The sequence below is a fragment of the Trypanosoma cruzi genome, genomic scaffold, assembly GCF_000209065.1.
Source record: "Trypanosoma cruzi strain CL Brener 1047053516481 genomic scaffold, whole genome shotgun sequence".
Taxonomy (NCBI): domain Eukaryota; phylum Euglenozoa; class Kinetoplastea; order Trypanosomatida; family Trypanosomatidae; genus Trypanosoma; species Trypanosoma cruzi.
The window spans coordinates 1-16046 of NW_001849277.1; the positions used below are offsets into that span (position 1 = coordinate 1).

At 62.0% G+C, this 16046-nt stretch overlaps 3 protein-coding genes, 2 non-coding genes and 1 pseudogene across 5 annotated transcripts, besides 4 other annotated features; all 6 read left to right on the plus strand.

Moving 5' to 3' along the window:
* Tc00.1047053506375.10 (tryptophanyl-tRNA synthetase, putative) lies at positions 1 to 746 on the plus strand (the record flags this gene model as incomplete). Its single annotated transcript, XM_807582.1, has 1 exon — positions 1 to 746. A coding segment is annotated over one exon (746 nt), but the record flags the coding sequence as incomplete, so codon positions are not given.
* Positions 1 to 15393: a sequence feature (areas not merged during assembly with more than two copies in the genome that could not be assigned to a particular haplotype).
* Tc00.1047053506375.20 lies at positions 1426 to 2934 on the plus strand (annotated as a pseudogene).
* Positions 3148 to 3422: a mobile genetic element.
* Positions 3400 to 3424: a sequence feature (AT_rich).
* Tc00.1047053506375.25 lies at positions 4311 to 4390 on the plus strand. Its single transcript, XR_008255350.1, has one exon. It is a non-coding gene; the product is annotated as a C/D small nucleolar RNA (snoRNA), TB8C3C2 (small nucleolar RNA).
* Tc00.1047053506375.35 (uncharacterized protein) lies at positions 4432 to 4779 on the plus strand (the record flags this gene model as incomplete). Its single annotated transcript, XM_807591.1, has 1 exon — positions 4432 to 4779. One exon carries the CDS (start codon positions 4432 to 4434, stop codon positions 4777 to 4779), a length of 348 nt encoding a protein of 115 aa, XP_812684.1.
* Tc00.1047053506375.30 lies at positions 4442 to 4517 on the plus strand. Its single transcript, XR_008255351.1, has one exon. It is a non-coding gene; the product is annotated as a C/D small nucleolar RNA (snoRNA), TB8C3C3 (small nucleolar RNA).
* On the plus strand, positions 5131 to 15630 carry Tc00.1047053506375.50 (dispersed gene family protein 1 (DGF-1), putative; the record flags this gene model as incomplete). The annotated part of the gene is made up of 1 exon (XM_807583.1): positions 5131 to 15630. One exon carries the CDS (start codon positions 5131 to 5133, stop codon positions 15628 to 15630), a length of 10500 nt encoding a protein of 3499 aa, XP_812676.1.
* Positions 15394 to 16046: part of a sequence feature (areas merged during assembly that could not be assigned to a particular haplotype. This can correspond to areas where the two haplotypes were merged or to regions with more than two copies in the genome that were merged during assembly.) that runs on past the window's edge.

A 16046-nucleotide genomic window follows, 5' to 3' on the forward strand; every position in this document is an offset into this window, starting at 1 on the left:
TCATTGCCTTTGGCTTCGATCCACGCAAGACATTTATATTCCGCAACACGGTGTACATGGGGGACATGTACCCAACTGTCGTGCAGGTGCAGCGCATGTTGACGCTGAGCGCTGTGAAGAATACATTTGGCCTGAAGGATAGCGACAATGTTGGAAAGGCAGCCTTTCCAGCGGTGCAGGCCGCGCCGTGTTTTAGCAGTGCCTTCCCCCGTGTGCTACCACGGCTAGCTGGGGACCCGCCGCTGAAGTGCATCATTCCCTGTGCAATTGATCAGGACCCTTTTTTCCTCCTGGCACGCAACGTCGCGCCGCGTATGAAGTGCTGCGCCCCCGCACTGCTGCACACAAAGTTCCTCCCCGCACTGAAGGGAGCGCAGTTCAAGATGAGCAGCAGCGCCGAGGGGAACGGAGTCATCACACTACACGACACGGAGCAGGAGGTGCGGAAGAAGGTGCGCAAGGCCTTCTCTGGTGGGGGTGGCACGTTGGAGGACATGCGTGCGGAGGGTGTCAACCTGCACGCAGACGTGGCGTACCAACTCATTCGGTTCTTCTGCCCCGACGACAATCTCCTCGCGGAGGTGACGTCGAAGTACAGCAGGGGTGAGATGAACAGCGCCGAGGTAAAGGAACTCGCCGCGGATGTCGTTGTGCGGCACGTCTTGTCGGGGTGGCAGGCGCGGCGGGCTGGCGTCACAGATGCCGACGTGGAACATTTCTCCGGCATCCGCAGCATTCTTCTGTGAATGCCGGCAGGAGGGAGGAAGGGATGATGGGGGAGAGAGGGCGCACATGCAACGGGAGTGGTGTGGCTGAGTGTGGTGTCCGTGAAGATGATGCATTTAGGTGGGGGCGTGCTGGTTGTTGTGGTACCCACCGCGTATATTTGTTTGCTGTGGCTTCTGCTGGACTGCACGTGAACGCCTGGTGTTCCCCTTGCAGTTGTACAAGAAGTATTTTACACCAACAGTAGATAGGGGACTATTAGGCTGCAATGGGGCGGGGGCCGCACCACGATGGCACGCGCCACGGGAAGGAGGGCCGCGGGGTTTTCCGAGGGAGAAGGGGTGCGACACGACCTTACGAAAACGTTGATGGGTGCGGCATTTGCTGCGGGGATTGTTCAGGAGATGTAGCGGACGCTTCTGCCGCTAGGGGCTATGCCACTCGGGCACGTGACGCGCTGCGGTTCCCAAACGTGTGGCGAGCGTCTGGCGAGACACGTTGCGTGCGCTGCCGGAGGGAAGGGCCGCTGCTCTGCATGACTATTTGAGCTCTACGGGGCGCACCGCATGCTTTGATGGTATTCTGCGGGAATGTGGACACCTCGTCGACCACGGGCCCCGTGAGACACTGAGGTTCTACGCCGTTACCTGCCGTGGTGCGACCCCGCATGAAGGCCTCTGTGCCGATCCCGCGAGCAGCATGGCGGCACTGCAGTCCTTCGGTCTTGACGTTGTGACGCCGCAACCGGCAGTAGAGCTGGGGACAGACGAATACGCAGCCCTGCGAGACGGCATGGCGCGTCGTCTTAACCGTGAGGGTGCGGTGGTGAACGGCTGCAACGAGGCGGGGGTTTTTGTGCGGATGTGGAGGCAGCGGTCTCACGCATACGCAATGGAGCGTGCGGCGCAGGACGCCATCGTCACGCACCGTTTGTGCGGTGTGGCGCTCCGCTTGAGGCTCGCAGGCAAGCTCGCCGGGCTGCCAGAGGAGGTGCGCCGGTGCCTCGGCGACTGGGAAGCGGAACGCCTCGAATACCTTGTGCGGTTTGCAGCGTGGCTGCATGTGACGGGGCGGCAAACGGCGCGAACGAGCCTTGGCGGGCTGCAAGACCTGCGCCGCCGATGCGCACGTGCGGTCCCAAGTGATGCACTGCGAGCCGTCCGGTGACGACGCCGTCACCAGCGACCCCGACGCTGTCGTCTGCGTTGGTCCGCAGGGCTGCGGCAATTCCACATTCTCCCGCACCCTGTACGCTCTGCTGCGCCAGGCAGGGCTTTCGCCATGCTGGATCAACCAAGACGAGGCCGGGGGAAGGCGGCAGTTTCTTGACGCCATTCGGCGCGCGCAGCGAGGTGGCCACACGCACCTCATCATCGACAAGATGAACCTCGATGAGGCCGCACGCGACGACTACGCCGATCTCGGGCTCAGGGCATTGCCAGTGGTATGGCCACACCCCGATGGCACGGATGCACTAGTGGACATCTGCTTCGACCGAGTCCGTCGCCGTAGTTCTGCCCACCGCACTTTCAAGGCGGACAGAAGGGAAGGGCGGCGCGTGCGTCAAACGCTGCTGGACTGCGCGACGCGGTGCCGTCCACCAACCGAGGGGCCGCTCATTGAGGTAAGCGTGGCAGACGACACTGCCGCCATTGCACGGCGCGTTTGGGCTGAACTTTCCGCACGTGGTTTGACGGACATACCCGAAATTCAGACACTCGACATGGCGGCAGCATTGGGCGTGGCGAACGCCTGCGAGTCTTTTCTGTGCCGTTTCCCCCGCCACGTGGAGTATGCTGCAATTCAGATTGCGTCACCCGAGAGGGTTCTTGAGCTTGTGCCGCCAGAGATGCTGGACAGCAAGAAGGTGCAGAAGGCCTTCCATGTGACGACGCTGTACCTGGGTCGTGACGCCTGCAAGGACCCTGTCCTGCTGCAGCAGCTGGTGGGGCTGCTGGGCTAGTCCATTGAGCTCACGCTGACGAGCGTTGCGTCTGATCCGAAGGGGACGGCGATCGCGGTGCGCAACGAGGGAGAGTTCCCCTGCGAAAATGTTCATCCGCACATCACCATCGCGAACGCGCCGGGTGTTCCGCCTGTGTACAGCAACGAGCTGCTGGACGATTCCCATGCGGATGACCCGTGCCGCACCGTCGTCAGTCTCCCCGCCGGCACACGCATCACCGGGACATTTGTCTTCAGGTAGCCGTGAGAGACACTGCGGTGCTCGCCGCTGGCTGCAGTGGCATCCTCTGCCACCCCATGCTGGGCTCGTGGGGTGCTGGTGGCCGTGGTGGTGTAAGCACCTGCTTTGTGACTGCATCGCCGAGTGTATTGCATGACGTTCTCACACTCCCGTGGCAACCCCGCTTCCCACATTCAGTATTGTGATGGTTCTATGGACTTCCGCTGTTGTTTTCTAGGAGCTTGTGGAGGGAATGATCGCGGGGAAGGCTGGCTATTTAAATTAATATGTATCCTGGTAAAATGAATACGCTTTACGACACTTTTCTACCGTATGATTTTTGGTATGACCACGGCTGTAGGGGACCATGGAACCGATAGCCGCCAGATAATTTCGTAAATTTAATTTTACCATCTCACCCACTCCCTTTTGATTCCCACATTGCGGTGGGGTCTTGTGGCTGGAGAGCCCCAAAGCTTGACACTTCGTAAATTATTATTAATATATATATATGTATGTATCCAATCCGAATAGGGTGCAGCATGTCACGAGAGTGGCTATCGGAATACATATGTGTACATATACTTAGTTGGGGCAAAGCTTGAGGGTGTGGTGAGCCCACTGCTTTTTCACTTACCCCTTCTTCCCCTTGTATTGCTTGATTTTCGTAAATAACTTTACGATCCGGTCAATCGCCCTAGGCGAATATTTGCTTCTGTTTGCTCTTACCTCCCTCTGGTGCGAATCGGTGTGCCTCTTTGATTGGACTTCTTCCTTATGCCCCAAGCAAGGTGACACATGTTTTATTATTGCGGCTGGGCGCCACAGCCAACCATCGCTTCCTTCGCCGGCGGTGTCTTTGATTGCTGGTTTGCGTGGCGAGGTGTTAATTTGTGTGACTGCTCATGTGACCCACTCGTGTTGCAGGATGGCTGTGTGGGAGGAGCTCGTTCATTTCCACTTTGCCGCGTAACTGAGGGTGAGTGCTGGTAGCCACTGAACGGTGTTGCGCCTTGTGTGCCGGCTGCTGTGCTTCCACGTTGTGCTGAGATGCTTGAGGGGGCAATTGTTTTCCTTTTTTGTTTGCATCCCACTCGTCTGTTCATGGCGGCTGCAACGAGACTCTGCGGCAGCCTGATCGTTGCGGGTGTTACATCTCCTGCTCTTGTCTCCTCGTTGTGTCGGTGGGGAGGAGGCGGGCGACGGCGTCGGTGGAGTGGTGCTGCGGTGGGAGAAGGAAGGCACTGACCGCCGCTGACGGCGACCGTCTTTGCTGCCGGCGATCTGACGAGATGACCTCACCGTTGTCACACCCAACTGAGATCGATGCGGGCCGCACCGCCTCTCTCTTCCCTCCCTCCATTCCCCAGTCCCCTGCAGACACACGAACTGCGCGGCGGCGGCGTGATTACAAACCGGACGTCTGAAGGTCAACCGACCGCAGAGTCGATGTGGACCCTTGTCCCCCGTGGCTGAGTGTCGCCACCGTGCTTCTTTATTCCTCCCTTTTGCCCTTGTGCATGCCGTGCGCGCATGATGCCGCTCTTTGTTCTGCAATGCCGACCCACGTGAGCGAGAAACGACGCTTTGACTACTGGCAACTGACGCACTCACCACCCCACTTCCGCGCCACCACCACCACCACGTTCACGGACGCGCTCGATGGCTGGCGGTTGCAACAATGCCACGTGTATCTGCCTCGGCTTTTGTGTGTTGTCCACGGCATCGGGATCGTCATGTGCTGGAGGCATTTGGTGAGAAGGGCGGTGCCAATGGTCATTTGCCTCTTTGCCGGGGTCCCGCCACTCTGCACGGCGGTTGTGTGGGGCTGCGCGGGCGGTGGGAGGCCGATGGCATCACTGGGCTGACTGCGTCTGCGCGTCTTTGTCTCGCTGGCTGTGTTGTGATGTGGAATGTCTGTGGCCGGATGCCGCTGCGTGCTACTGTGTCTGGCTACTGTTGTTGCTGCCTCTTTCTTGTTTTGCCGTGCAGATAGAGACACTGTGGCTTGACCACCACAGCTAGCGTTTCAAGGTTTTAGGAATTACTCGCAGCAGTAGGATTATTATTAGTAGAAGTAGTAGTGGGATAACGATCTGGCGGAATCGGGTCACTGTATTTGAAATCTGTAGGAAGGGATTTGCGGAGCAGGAGGCACGGTCGACGAGGCGAGTGCGACACACCACGACAGCCCTGTTGGTACCTTTTTGGGTTGGTGGATGTCGTCTGCGGTGGGTGCGTGTCCGCACAGCCGGCACCGCGTGCGGCGCAGGGCCGCTGCGACTCTGCGTGTGGCGGTGCTGCTTTTAGTGTTGGCGCTGGTTGCGGCGGCGGCGTGGATGCCCGCGGTGGATGCGGTGCCTTTGCGACTGCGGGGCGGCACGGTGGACAGAGCCATCACGGTTGGCCGCGCCCTGGACACGGTGCTGATGGACGGCGTGTGCATCACGAACGGCGTGGCTGTGGTGCTCGACGTTGCGGCGATGCTTCCCGGCGCGCTGCGCATCGAATTGAGGGACTGCGTGTGCGACGGCGGTGCGCAGATATACGTGCGGGGCTACAGCGGCGAGCCGGCGAGTGACCGGAGCCTGGAGGTGAGCGTGAGCGGGCTGTCCGGGAGCTACTGCTCGCTCGTGTTTGTGCACAACCTGCCGGCACACACGAACGTGACGGTCCGTGACTCGACGATTGTGACGCCGGGGCCGATGCGCTACTCCCAGCTGAGCGGGCTGACGGACGCGGTGGCGTCGCCGCTTGTGCTGCACGCGACGTCGCTGTTGCAGACGCAGCTGCGTGTGAGCAGCACCGTGCTGAGGTCGTCGCAGGCGGGCGGGTCGGCGGTGTACGTTGGCGGCGGTGTGGACCTGCTGTCGAGCGCTGTGGTGCTTGACGGCGTGTCGCTGGAGGCGTCGGGCGGTCCGACCGCGTCCGCGATGCATGTGGCGTCCTCGTCGCGTCTCAGTCTGCGTAACCACTCGGTGTTCTCCGTGACGAACGTGTCGGTTGTGAGCAGCGGCGGCGGCATTGTGCTTGGCGAGCGCCTTGCGGTGTCCGACTCGGTGCTGAGCTTCGTGGGCGTCGAGGGGTCTGCTGCGTCGCCGTTGGTGCGCTGCGGCGGTGGGACGGTCGGTGCCGGCGGGTGGCTGGACCTGCACAACGTGTGGGCGGTGGGCGAGGCGTCGTCGGTGGCGTCTTTGTCGGGGGTGACGCTGGGCGGCGGCGCCGTGTCGATTGCTCGCTGCGCTGCCACCGGCGCGACGCTTGCCGCCGGGCCGACGATCACGAGCGGCGCTGTGTCCGTGCAGTGCAACCGTGCCGGCGGCCGCGTGCTGCAGAGCAGCGGCGACTACCGCTTGGCCGGCCTGCCCTCCGTGAGCGTGGTGCCGTGCGACGGCTGTGCGGCTGCGCTGGCGTGCTTCGATGCACTGACGGTGTCGTTCTCCGACTGCGTGTGCAGCTGCCGCGCTGGCGGTGTGGGCGAGGCGTGCCTGCCGTTCGACGTGCCGCCTGCGAGGGCCGGCGGCGGTGGTGGCGGTGCGCAGGGCTGCGTGAGTGGCGTGACGCTGACGGAGTCCGTGACGGTTGGCGGTGGGCGTGCGACGGTGTGCTTCGACTCGGTGGTGTTCAGCGGACCTATCACTGTGGCGGTGGACCTGCGCTCGATGGACGCGTTCGCTGACGCACTGAACGTGACGCTTCGCCACTGCGTGCTTGCGGGCGGCGCGCAGCTGCGGATTGGCGGCCTCAGCGAGAGCACGGCGCACCTGGTGCCGCACGTCCTCGTCAACATGACGAATTTGACGTCGCTGGAGGGCACGATTGTGCTGCATGGCACGATGCCGCTGAACTCGAGTGTGCTGCTGGCGAACTCAACGCTGCGCGCGACGGTTGGCGGGTCGCAGTACGTGCCGACGACTCCTGGCCACGAGAAATCCCGGCACGGCTCCGCGCTTGTCCTGGACGGCGTCCGTCTTCTGTCGACGCGGTTTGTCATGACGCGGTCGACTCTGGTGTGTGGCGGGGGTTCGTGCGCTGCGATACTTGTGGAGCGCGGCCTTGTCGTGAACCTGTCCAGCGTCTTCTACATGGACAACTGCGCTGTCATGTCGCAGATGCACGTGATGTATGCTATTGCGTCGGACCTGCGTGTTAGCGGCGGCTCCGTGTTCTCCATACAGAACAGCTCGTGGAGTGCGCCGAGTACCGAATACTACAAAGGCGCGTGTGTGTTTGGGGACGTTGTGGTGGATGGCGGCAGCGTGCTGCAGGTTGTGTCCAGCGAGTTCCGTCTTGGCTTTGCCATGCTCATTGCAACCACGCTGACTGTGACTGACGGCAGCTGGCTGGTGCACCGCGACAACGTGTTCCGCACCGCCTACGTTGTGTACGTGGCCGACGAGAACGGCGTGGCGTTTCGCGATCGGAGTGTGTGGTCGATACTTCACAACGACTTTGGTTACGGCTCCTATTCGTCGACCACTGCATACATGACAAGTTTTTGGTCGGCACCATCCGACTCAAGCCCGATCATCTACGGCACGTGCAACGAGGTAAAGAGATCTCCTGTGACGAATTACAGAAGCGAACTCAATATTGTGGCGCCCGTGACGGTGTTGGACTGTGGCACTTGCACCGTGGACGCCTTGTGCTTCGCAGCGAGGACGAGCAGCATCAGCGGCTGTGGGTGTGTGTGCCCTTCCGACGGCTACGGCGGCACGTGTCTGCCAGCTGCGGTTCCGGACGGCCTTGGGCCGCTCCCGCTCTCAGATGCGAACGATACGGAGGTCCGCTGCGTTTACGGTGGCAGCATCAGCTCCGTGGACTATCCTGATCCCGGTGAGCGTGGCCTGTGCTTTGTCAACGTGACCTTTACGGCTGCGACTGTGCTGGACCTGTCGTATTTTGATGCTCCACAGCAGACACTCAACATCACGCTGCTGCAGTGCGTCCTCATGGGCCTGTCGATCAAGGGGAGTGGTGCGCGCGTGTACGTGAACGTGGCATTCTCGACGTTGGATTCTGGTACATTGGAGTTTGAGGATGATTTTGGCGCGAGCTCCCAGATACTGGTGGCGGGCAGTAAGCTCTTGTCAACGTCGAGCCATGCCATTCAATTTCCAAGGTTTACTTTGGGTAAGAACTCGACGCTGCTGCTGCTCGACAACAACATGGAGGGGGAGAGCTCCGCCGTTTATTTCCCCGTTGCTGTTGTTGTTGATGGGGGCGGGATCATTATGAAGGGAAATATGCTGAAGTCAACAAGGAAGGGTTACGGTTCGGCATCGGCCGTTTATTATAACGATATTGATGTGAAGAACGGCGGCTACATTGACGTCGAGAACAACACGATTAGTGCAGCCATCGGCATTCATTTTCAGTTTTTGGTTTCTGTGAGCTCTGCGGGGCTGCTGAGAGTGGCGGACTGCACCTTCACTGACAACACGGAGGCATTCAATTCTGCGCTGTTTTATTTGTACGGCTCGGTCATTCTTCAGGGTGGTGCGCAGTGGCGTGTGGAGGGCAACAACGTGAGCGCAGCCTCAGTATTCATTATTCCGTCTTTCTGGTACACTATTAAACTATCGGGCAGCGGCACCACCGTGGTGCTTGCACACAACCGTCAGGCGGACTCGAGTAAAACCTTTGCGAAGTTTCCAGGAAAGACGTTTGTGACGTCACCCGCGCGGTTTGTGGTCGGGTGCAACTTGCAGGGCGAGAAGGAGGTGTCGTACGACGGCGTGTTTCCGGAGAAAGTGGTGGTGTTCGGGTGCGGCACATGCAGCGACGACACGGCGTGCTACATGCCCGGGACGGAGTCGGTGGACCGCAGCTCGTGCTCGTGCAGCTGCAAGGGCGGATGGCATGGCGCGTCGTGTCTTCCCTTCGAGGTGCCCTACACGGTTGTGCCGCCCTTGCCGGAGAGATTTGTGGACGGCGACACGAGCTGCGTGGTGAACCAGACGCTGACGAGCCTCGCGCTGAACATGTGGAAGACGCACCACTGCTACGTGGGTGTGACATTCAGCGGCGTGGGTGCTGCGCTCACGTTCCTTTTCAATCGTATGCCGCTGCATCTCCCCATCAACATCACGCTCACTGGGTGCACATTCCGTGACAGAGCCTTGCTGCAGTTTGTTGGGGGCACTGAGGCGGCCGAGTCAGCCGGCGTCCTGATCCGCGTGAGCCAGACGGTGATGCGGTCCTCCGTTGTTCTATTTAGGCGTGCCCTCCCGCGGCACTGCGACATCGCCGTCACGGAGGTTGACGCGGAGCAGTTATCCGCGGTCCAGTTGTCGATCACTGCAAGCAGCAGGCTGAGCGTCGTGATGCTGGACGACGTTGTGTTGAGTGCGTCCTCGCTGTTGGTCAGCAACGTCAAGGCGCGTGCATTGGATCATAGCGGGTATGGTTTGTACTCGATCGGGACGCTGACGCTGGTGGGTGGCAGCTCGCTGTACACGCGGTACTGCAGCTTTGATAAATACACAAACATGTTGTACATGTACAAGCTGATTGCCAGTGATCGCTCAGTTTTTGCGCTGCTCAACAATACGATGGTCTCCGGGACAAGTTTCCTGTATCAGCAAGAAAAATTCACCGTGTCGAATCACAGCGTGCTGCGCGTGGTAGGGAACAGCGGTTCCGTGTCCTACGCCATCTATGCATATAATTCTTGGGCCGTCCGGAATTCAAGTTGGTTGGATTGGCGCGACAACGACGTGGGATTGGGTGCGATGTTCCACTACTCTTCCTTTGACGCTTCTGTGAACATCGATGGCAGCAGTGTGGTGACGCTGACGGGCTGCAAGATGGGCTCAACGGGGTTGTCGGGGTCTCTGCTGTCGCAGGTTGACGCCGGCTACGGGTTCGTTGCCGGATGTCTGACGGTTGCGGGACGGGTGCTGACGACGGCGGCTGAACTGGAGCTGAATGGCATCACCAACGTGACGACGGTTGAAGTGTGCGGGGATTGCACGAAGGACGGCGACTGCTTTGCTCCGCTGACGACGGCGGTCAGCGACTGCAAGTGCCGGTGCGCTGCTGGAGGGCACGGCGATGTGTGCGTCCCGGCGCTTGTGCCTGCTGGCCCGCCACCGCCGCCACCGCCGCCGGTTGGCGAGTGCATCAGCGACATGGTGTACCCCGAGGTGGCGCAGGCAGTGGGCAGCGGGCTGTCGTGGCTGTGCTACCGCAACGTGACGTTCAGCGGGGGCGGCATGAGCCTGACGGTGCTGATTGGGGGGATGACGGGCGACGTGGTGAATGTCACGTTCGATGGATGCACGTGGAGGGACGGCGCCGTGCTGGTGCTGTTGGGCAACGCGCACGCCGCTGTGGGGTCGCTGAACATTGTTGTCACCGGCAACACGTTCGATGACGCGCTGCTCAGCCCGGAGGGTGATTTTCCACCGCACACGAAAATCACGATCAGCGGGAACCACTTCACGGTCACGAGGCTGATCTCTCGGCCAGGTTTGGACCTTGACAGCCCTTCGTGTATTGCGATGAATGGACTGGTGGTCAGCAATGGCTCCGCGGTGGTGCTCAGTGGCAATGTGTTTCAGAGCGTGACGGCATCGTCAAGCGCCATTCACGCTGCGGGATCTCCACTGAGGGTGTCGTGGCACTCCCTGTTTGCGGTGATGGGCAACACGTTTCATATGGACGGCGGTGGCGCTACGCTGATATATCTTGGCGGGTCTTTCCAATCCTCGTCGCTGGATGTACTGAACAACTCTGCCGTGGTAATCCGAGGCAACGTTGTGTCGAGGCCGGTGAAGTACTTCATGTTATTTTTCTGGGCATTACGTGTGGAGTCCTGGTCAGCGGTTGTGTTTCAGGGCAACGACATACAGGGAAGCTTGAATGTGTTTCGTTCAAGCTTGCTTTCCTATGTCTACTACAACTCCTGGCTGCAGTTGAGCGGCAACCTCTGCCGTGAATCCCCATCGGATGCCTTTGCCTACGCATACCCCAGGGCAAATCTACGGAACTCCACAGTGTCTGTGTCAGGCAACAAATTCATTTCCAGCACGGGCACGCCGAAGGTGCTTTGGATATACTCAGGGTCCAGCAATCTCACAAACGGAACGGTTGTGGCCGCGTGCAACACTGTGAACGACAAGGAGGGGGTGGAATACAGTATTCCGTCCGAGTACAATGCGACCCTCCTGACCTGCAGCGACCCATGCACCCTCGCGGCGTCGTGCTTCCCTGCGTATACGGCGACGGTTCCGAGTGATGGCTGCGCCTGCAGGTGCGCGGAGGGCGGCCACGGCGATGCGTGCCTGCCCGTCGCTGTTCCCGAGCCACCGAGTACCGACGGCGCCGACTCGTGCGTGCGCGATGTGCGTGTGGATGGGGAGGTGAGCGCCGGTTTCGGGACGTCGGTGGTGTGCTACGTTGGTGTGACCTTTGCGGCGGACGTCGTGGTGGACGTGGGCTTGATGTCAGGGAGCGTGCGCAACGTGACGCTGGCGAACTGCACGCTTGTGGGCGGAGCGAGCCTGTACGTTGTTGGGTGGCTGTCCGACCCGACTGCTGGCCAGCGTGCCGATGTGTTGATCAGCGGGCTTGAGTCGCGCTCCGGCGGCGGTGTGCTGGTGGCGAACCGATTTCCGCCGGGCTCGCGCGTCACTGTGGTGGACTCGGTGCTGCTTGCCGAGAAGCGCGTTGCGTATCGCGGCGCCTACGACCTTGGCGACCTCCCCGCGTGCCTCGTGGTGCACAAGGTGAATCTGACGGGGAGTGTGCTGACCATTGCGCGCACGCAGGTGGCGGCGGTGTTCGGCGACGCTGTTGGCGTGTTGGTGGTTGGCGGCGTGGCGCTGTCGTCGCGCGGTGCGCTGTACGTGGACGGGCTGTCGGTGCAGACGGCGCTGGGGCTGTGCGTGTCGGTGGAGGGCGGTGTTGCGGCCAGCGGCGGCTCCGTGGTGGCGTTTGTTGACAGCGACTTCCTGCTGTGCAAGCACGCGGTGTCCGTGCGTGGGGCTGTGAGCGTGTCGGGCTCCGCTGTGGCGCTTGTGCGGAGCGACTTTGCGTCGACGGAGGACTACGCGGTGGCGTTTGATTCGACGGTGAGCCTGGCCGGCGGGTCAATGCTGCTGGTGAAGGGCAACGTGCACGACGGCGTCTCGAGGGAGATGCTCTACGCCGCTGGCGCCGTGACCGCTGCTGGGAGCACGCTGAGCTTTGTGCGCAACCGAGCGCTGCTGCCGCGGATGCTGTCGGTAAACCTGTCGCTTGCGGCTGGAGCGCATTTGAGGGTGGCATGCAACGACGCTGGTGGACGCGTCCTGTCGACGGCGGAGGAGTACGCAGCGGCTGGTTTTGGCGACGCTGGGAGCATCGACTTTGTTGGGTGCGACGACTGCGACAGGGACACGCACTGCTACGCGCCCGGGACGGCGACGGCGAGCATGAAGGACGGTGTGTGCGTGTGCGAGTGCGGCAGCGGCGGGCACGGCGAGGCGTGCGTGCCTGTGGGTGCTCCCGCATTGCCGCCCGCTGCGGGCACCGCGTCGAGTGTGTTCGTCCGCGAGAACTTGACGGTGCGGTCGGTGTTCGTTGTGCCTGCCGGCGCAAGCGAGGTGACGCTGCGCCACGTTGTGCTGGACGGCGTGAGTCCTGTGCTCTACGTGCCGTGGATGGCGCGAGACGGCGTGCGGATCGTTGTGCAGAACGTGTCGCTGCTGAACGGCGCCGTGCTGTACGTGATGGGCGGTGGAGGGTTGCGCGGTGCGGGGGCGACGGGGAGCAACGAGAGCGGGCCGGTGGAGCTGTCCGTGTGCAATGTGGAGGCGCTGAACGGTGCGCTTGTGCTGACCGGCACGTATCCCGCGGGGTCCGCGCTGACGGTGACGGACTCCCTGCTGCTTTCCGCGAGGCCGACGCCGCTTGTGTATCTTCCCGGCTCGCAGTCCTCGCCGTACGCACCGGTGCTGGTGCTGTCGGGTCTGCGGCTCGTGCGGTCCGTGCTGGTTGTCTCCGGCGTGGCCCTCGTGACCGTGATGACTGGTGGGCGGACGGTGGTGGTGGACGGCGCCGTGCTGGAGCTCGTCGGCGGCGGTGTCGCGCTGGACGCGGCTGTGTTCGGTGGCGAATATGCGTTGTACGCGAGTGCGCGCGTGGTGGCGTCGGAGGGCGCTGTGCTGCGCGTGTCTGGGAGCCAGGTGTACGCCGCGCATGGATTGGTGTTCGACAGCGGGGTGGAGGCCAACGCGTCCGCCGTCGTGGTGAATGACAACGCCGGTGTGCTGACGGATGGCGCGCTGCTGGTGCTGCGGGAGACGGTGTCGTTTTTGTCCGGGTCGTGGCTGTCGGTGCGCGGCAACAGCATCAGCGGCAGGCTCCTGTCGGTGCCTCCCAACCCGCGCAGTGTGGAATTTGTGCAGAGCACGCTGACGTTTCACAAGAACGCTGGCAGTGGGCCCGTCGTGATGGACGGCACCGTTGCGCTCGGGGGCGCCGGCCGAAGGTTCGTCGTGGGGTGCCTGACGCTCAACGGGCAGGCGCTGCAGGCGATCAACTACAGGTCCGCCGGCATCATCGGGAAAGTTCGCCCCGTGGCGTGCAGCGTGTGCGACGCCGACGTGAGCTGCTTTGCTGCTGCGACGAGGGCGATGTCGGAGTCGTGCGGCTGCCGCTGTGCTGAGGGCGGGTACGGGCGCGACTGCCTGCCGGTGTACCTGCCGCGCGTAGACGGGTGCAACCGCACGCCCGAGAAACCGCCGCTGAGCCACACGGCGACGCTGACGGCGACGCGCAGCCTGACACCAACGTGGACGCCAACAGCGCCAACAACGAGCCTGAGTGCGACGCGCTACAGTCAGACGAACTACGGACCGACGGAGACGCCGCAGGTGACGGAAACGGTGACGCTGCCGCCCACGCTGACCCCGGCAGCGTCGGTTACGGCGACGGAGCTGCCGACCGCGACAGTGACGGCATCGGAGTCACTGAGCGTGAGCCTGTCGGTGAGCAGCACGCCGTGGTGGAGCGACGTGGCGTGCCCGACACTTACCGTGACGACGACGGCGGCTAGTGGGAGCCTGACGCAGAGCGACATCCGCGGCGGTGGGAGCGCCGTCCCGACATGGCTGATGGTGGCGCTGCCGCCGCCGTTCCGGTGGGCAGGCGACTTGCAGCTCGGCACGCACCTGAGCTTCGTGCCGGTGTCAACCTTGCAGCCGACCGGCTTTGGTGGTCCGTGGGGAGCGATGCTGAGCAACGCGACGTGGGAGCGCAACGCGACGAATCCGTCCACCGTACTGGAGCTGGCTGTGCCCGTGCACCGCGGTTACTTCATTGGTGCCGACGAGACGATAGTCATTCGCTGCGACGCTGTGGCGGTGTTTGGCGGCTGCAACGGTGCGCTACTTGGGTCTTTCACCATCGCGTCCAACACGCCGCCCGCCGTTGCCAGCGCCCTCTCGACGATCACCGGCGTTGTTGCGGGTGCGACGGCTGTTGCCGTGGTGGTGACCGGCGGGCTGGGCTCCATCCTGGAGATGCAGGCACTCGGCGTGTTTGCGAGGATGTCATGTGCCTCGGCGCAGGAGCGTGCGAGCACCGTTGCGCTGCCGTACTTCCTGTCGGTGTTCGCTGCCCTTGACCCGCTGTGGATGGTGGTGGGCAACGCGCTGCTCGCCGCTGTGTTCGGGTGCGTGCACTACGGTGTGACGGCGGCCTTCCAGCGGTGGCGCGGCGTGGACGCGGCGAGTGCGTGGGCGGCGATGCGCTTCCCGAGCCTGACGTACGTCGTGGCGCACGCGATGCACCTCGGCATCTTCTTCGGCTCCGTGTTCGCACTGGCGATGCCCGGCGCCCGCGTGCAGCACCGCGTGATCGGTGTCTTTGGTGTGCTGTACGGTGTGGCGTTTCCTGCTGGCGTGTGCTACTTGATTGCCCGCCACACGGGCGCGAGCTTTGCGAAGTACTGGCAGTTTTCGAGGAAGCCGCTGCACGAGCGCCTGCTGTACCCCGTCGGGTATTGGCACCCCGCAGTGCAGCAGCGGATGTACGGCGGCATGCTGACGAACATGAAGGGCAGCCACGTGTACTGGTGCGTGTTCCAGCTGTCGGTGCTGTGTGTGGTGGGCCTGATTGCGGCTGTGCACCCGCCCGTGGGAGTCTGCCACGTCCTGTACTTCTGCATGGCTGCTGTGCTGCTTGCGGGTGCGGGCGTGGTTGCCTTCACGAACATGATGCGCTCGGCCTTCCTGACGGTGATGCGCACGGCGAGCTTTGTGCTCCTTGCGGCGCTGTGCCTGACCAGCGCGGCCAACCATCTTGCGCCCAGCGACGGCGGAGCGAGGGCGTACGCAGCACTTCTGATGCTGCTGACCGCTGTGCTGCTTGCGGCCACTGTGTACTGTGCGGTTGTGTGGTACGTGGAGGACCACCACTGGCAGGAACTGCGCGAGCCACAGCGTGGCGAGCTGGATGCGCTGCTGCACGATGACGAGGAGAGTGACGAAGAGTTGCGGAAGCACCACGACAGGACATCATCATCGTACGCTTCACGCACCGCCGGCGCGTCGTCGTACCGACCACCCGCACCGCCGCAGTGGGAGCGCATAATTGGTAGCAACGAACGCAATCCAGATACCATTGACCGTCAGCCGCAGCCACTGGCAGTCGACACCCACTCCAACGCATTAAGCTTCCTGGACCGTGCATCAACTACACGCGGAAGCGTGAATCACGCTATCCTGTGACATGCGCCACGTGAAATTTGTGTGCGGTGCTGGCCGATGGGGGGAGATGGCGCAGGGCCACGGCTGCTGCGCGCCACGGCCAGTCATTGTATGGCGCACCAACAGTGTCGCTCATTTTTGTTTTCATTGGTGCTTTTCTATTGTCTTTCTTTTCTGCCAGTGTTCATTTGATTGTCTTGTAATTTCCAGCGATTGTGTGGAGTTTTGTCCATACTTTTATTTTATCTTTTCTAGTTTACACCAACTTCACAGTGTTTGTTTTGTAATTCTTTCTCGTTTCTTTTGTCACTCTGTGATCCGCCACCACCAGCAGCTGCTGCGTGTATATCGCTGCGTGGAAGTGGCGGGTGTGCGGTGCTGGCCGATGGGGGGAGATGGCGCGGGGCCACGGCTGCTGCGCACCACGGCCAGTCATT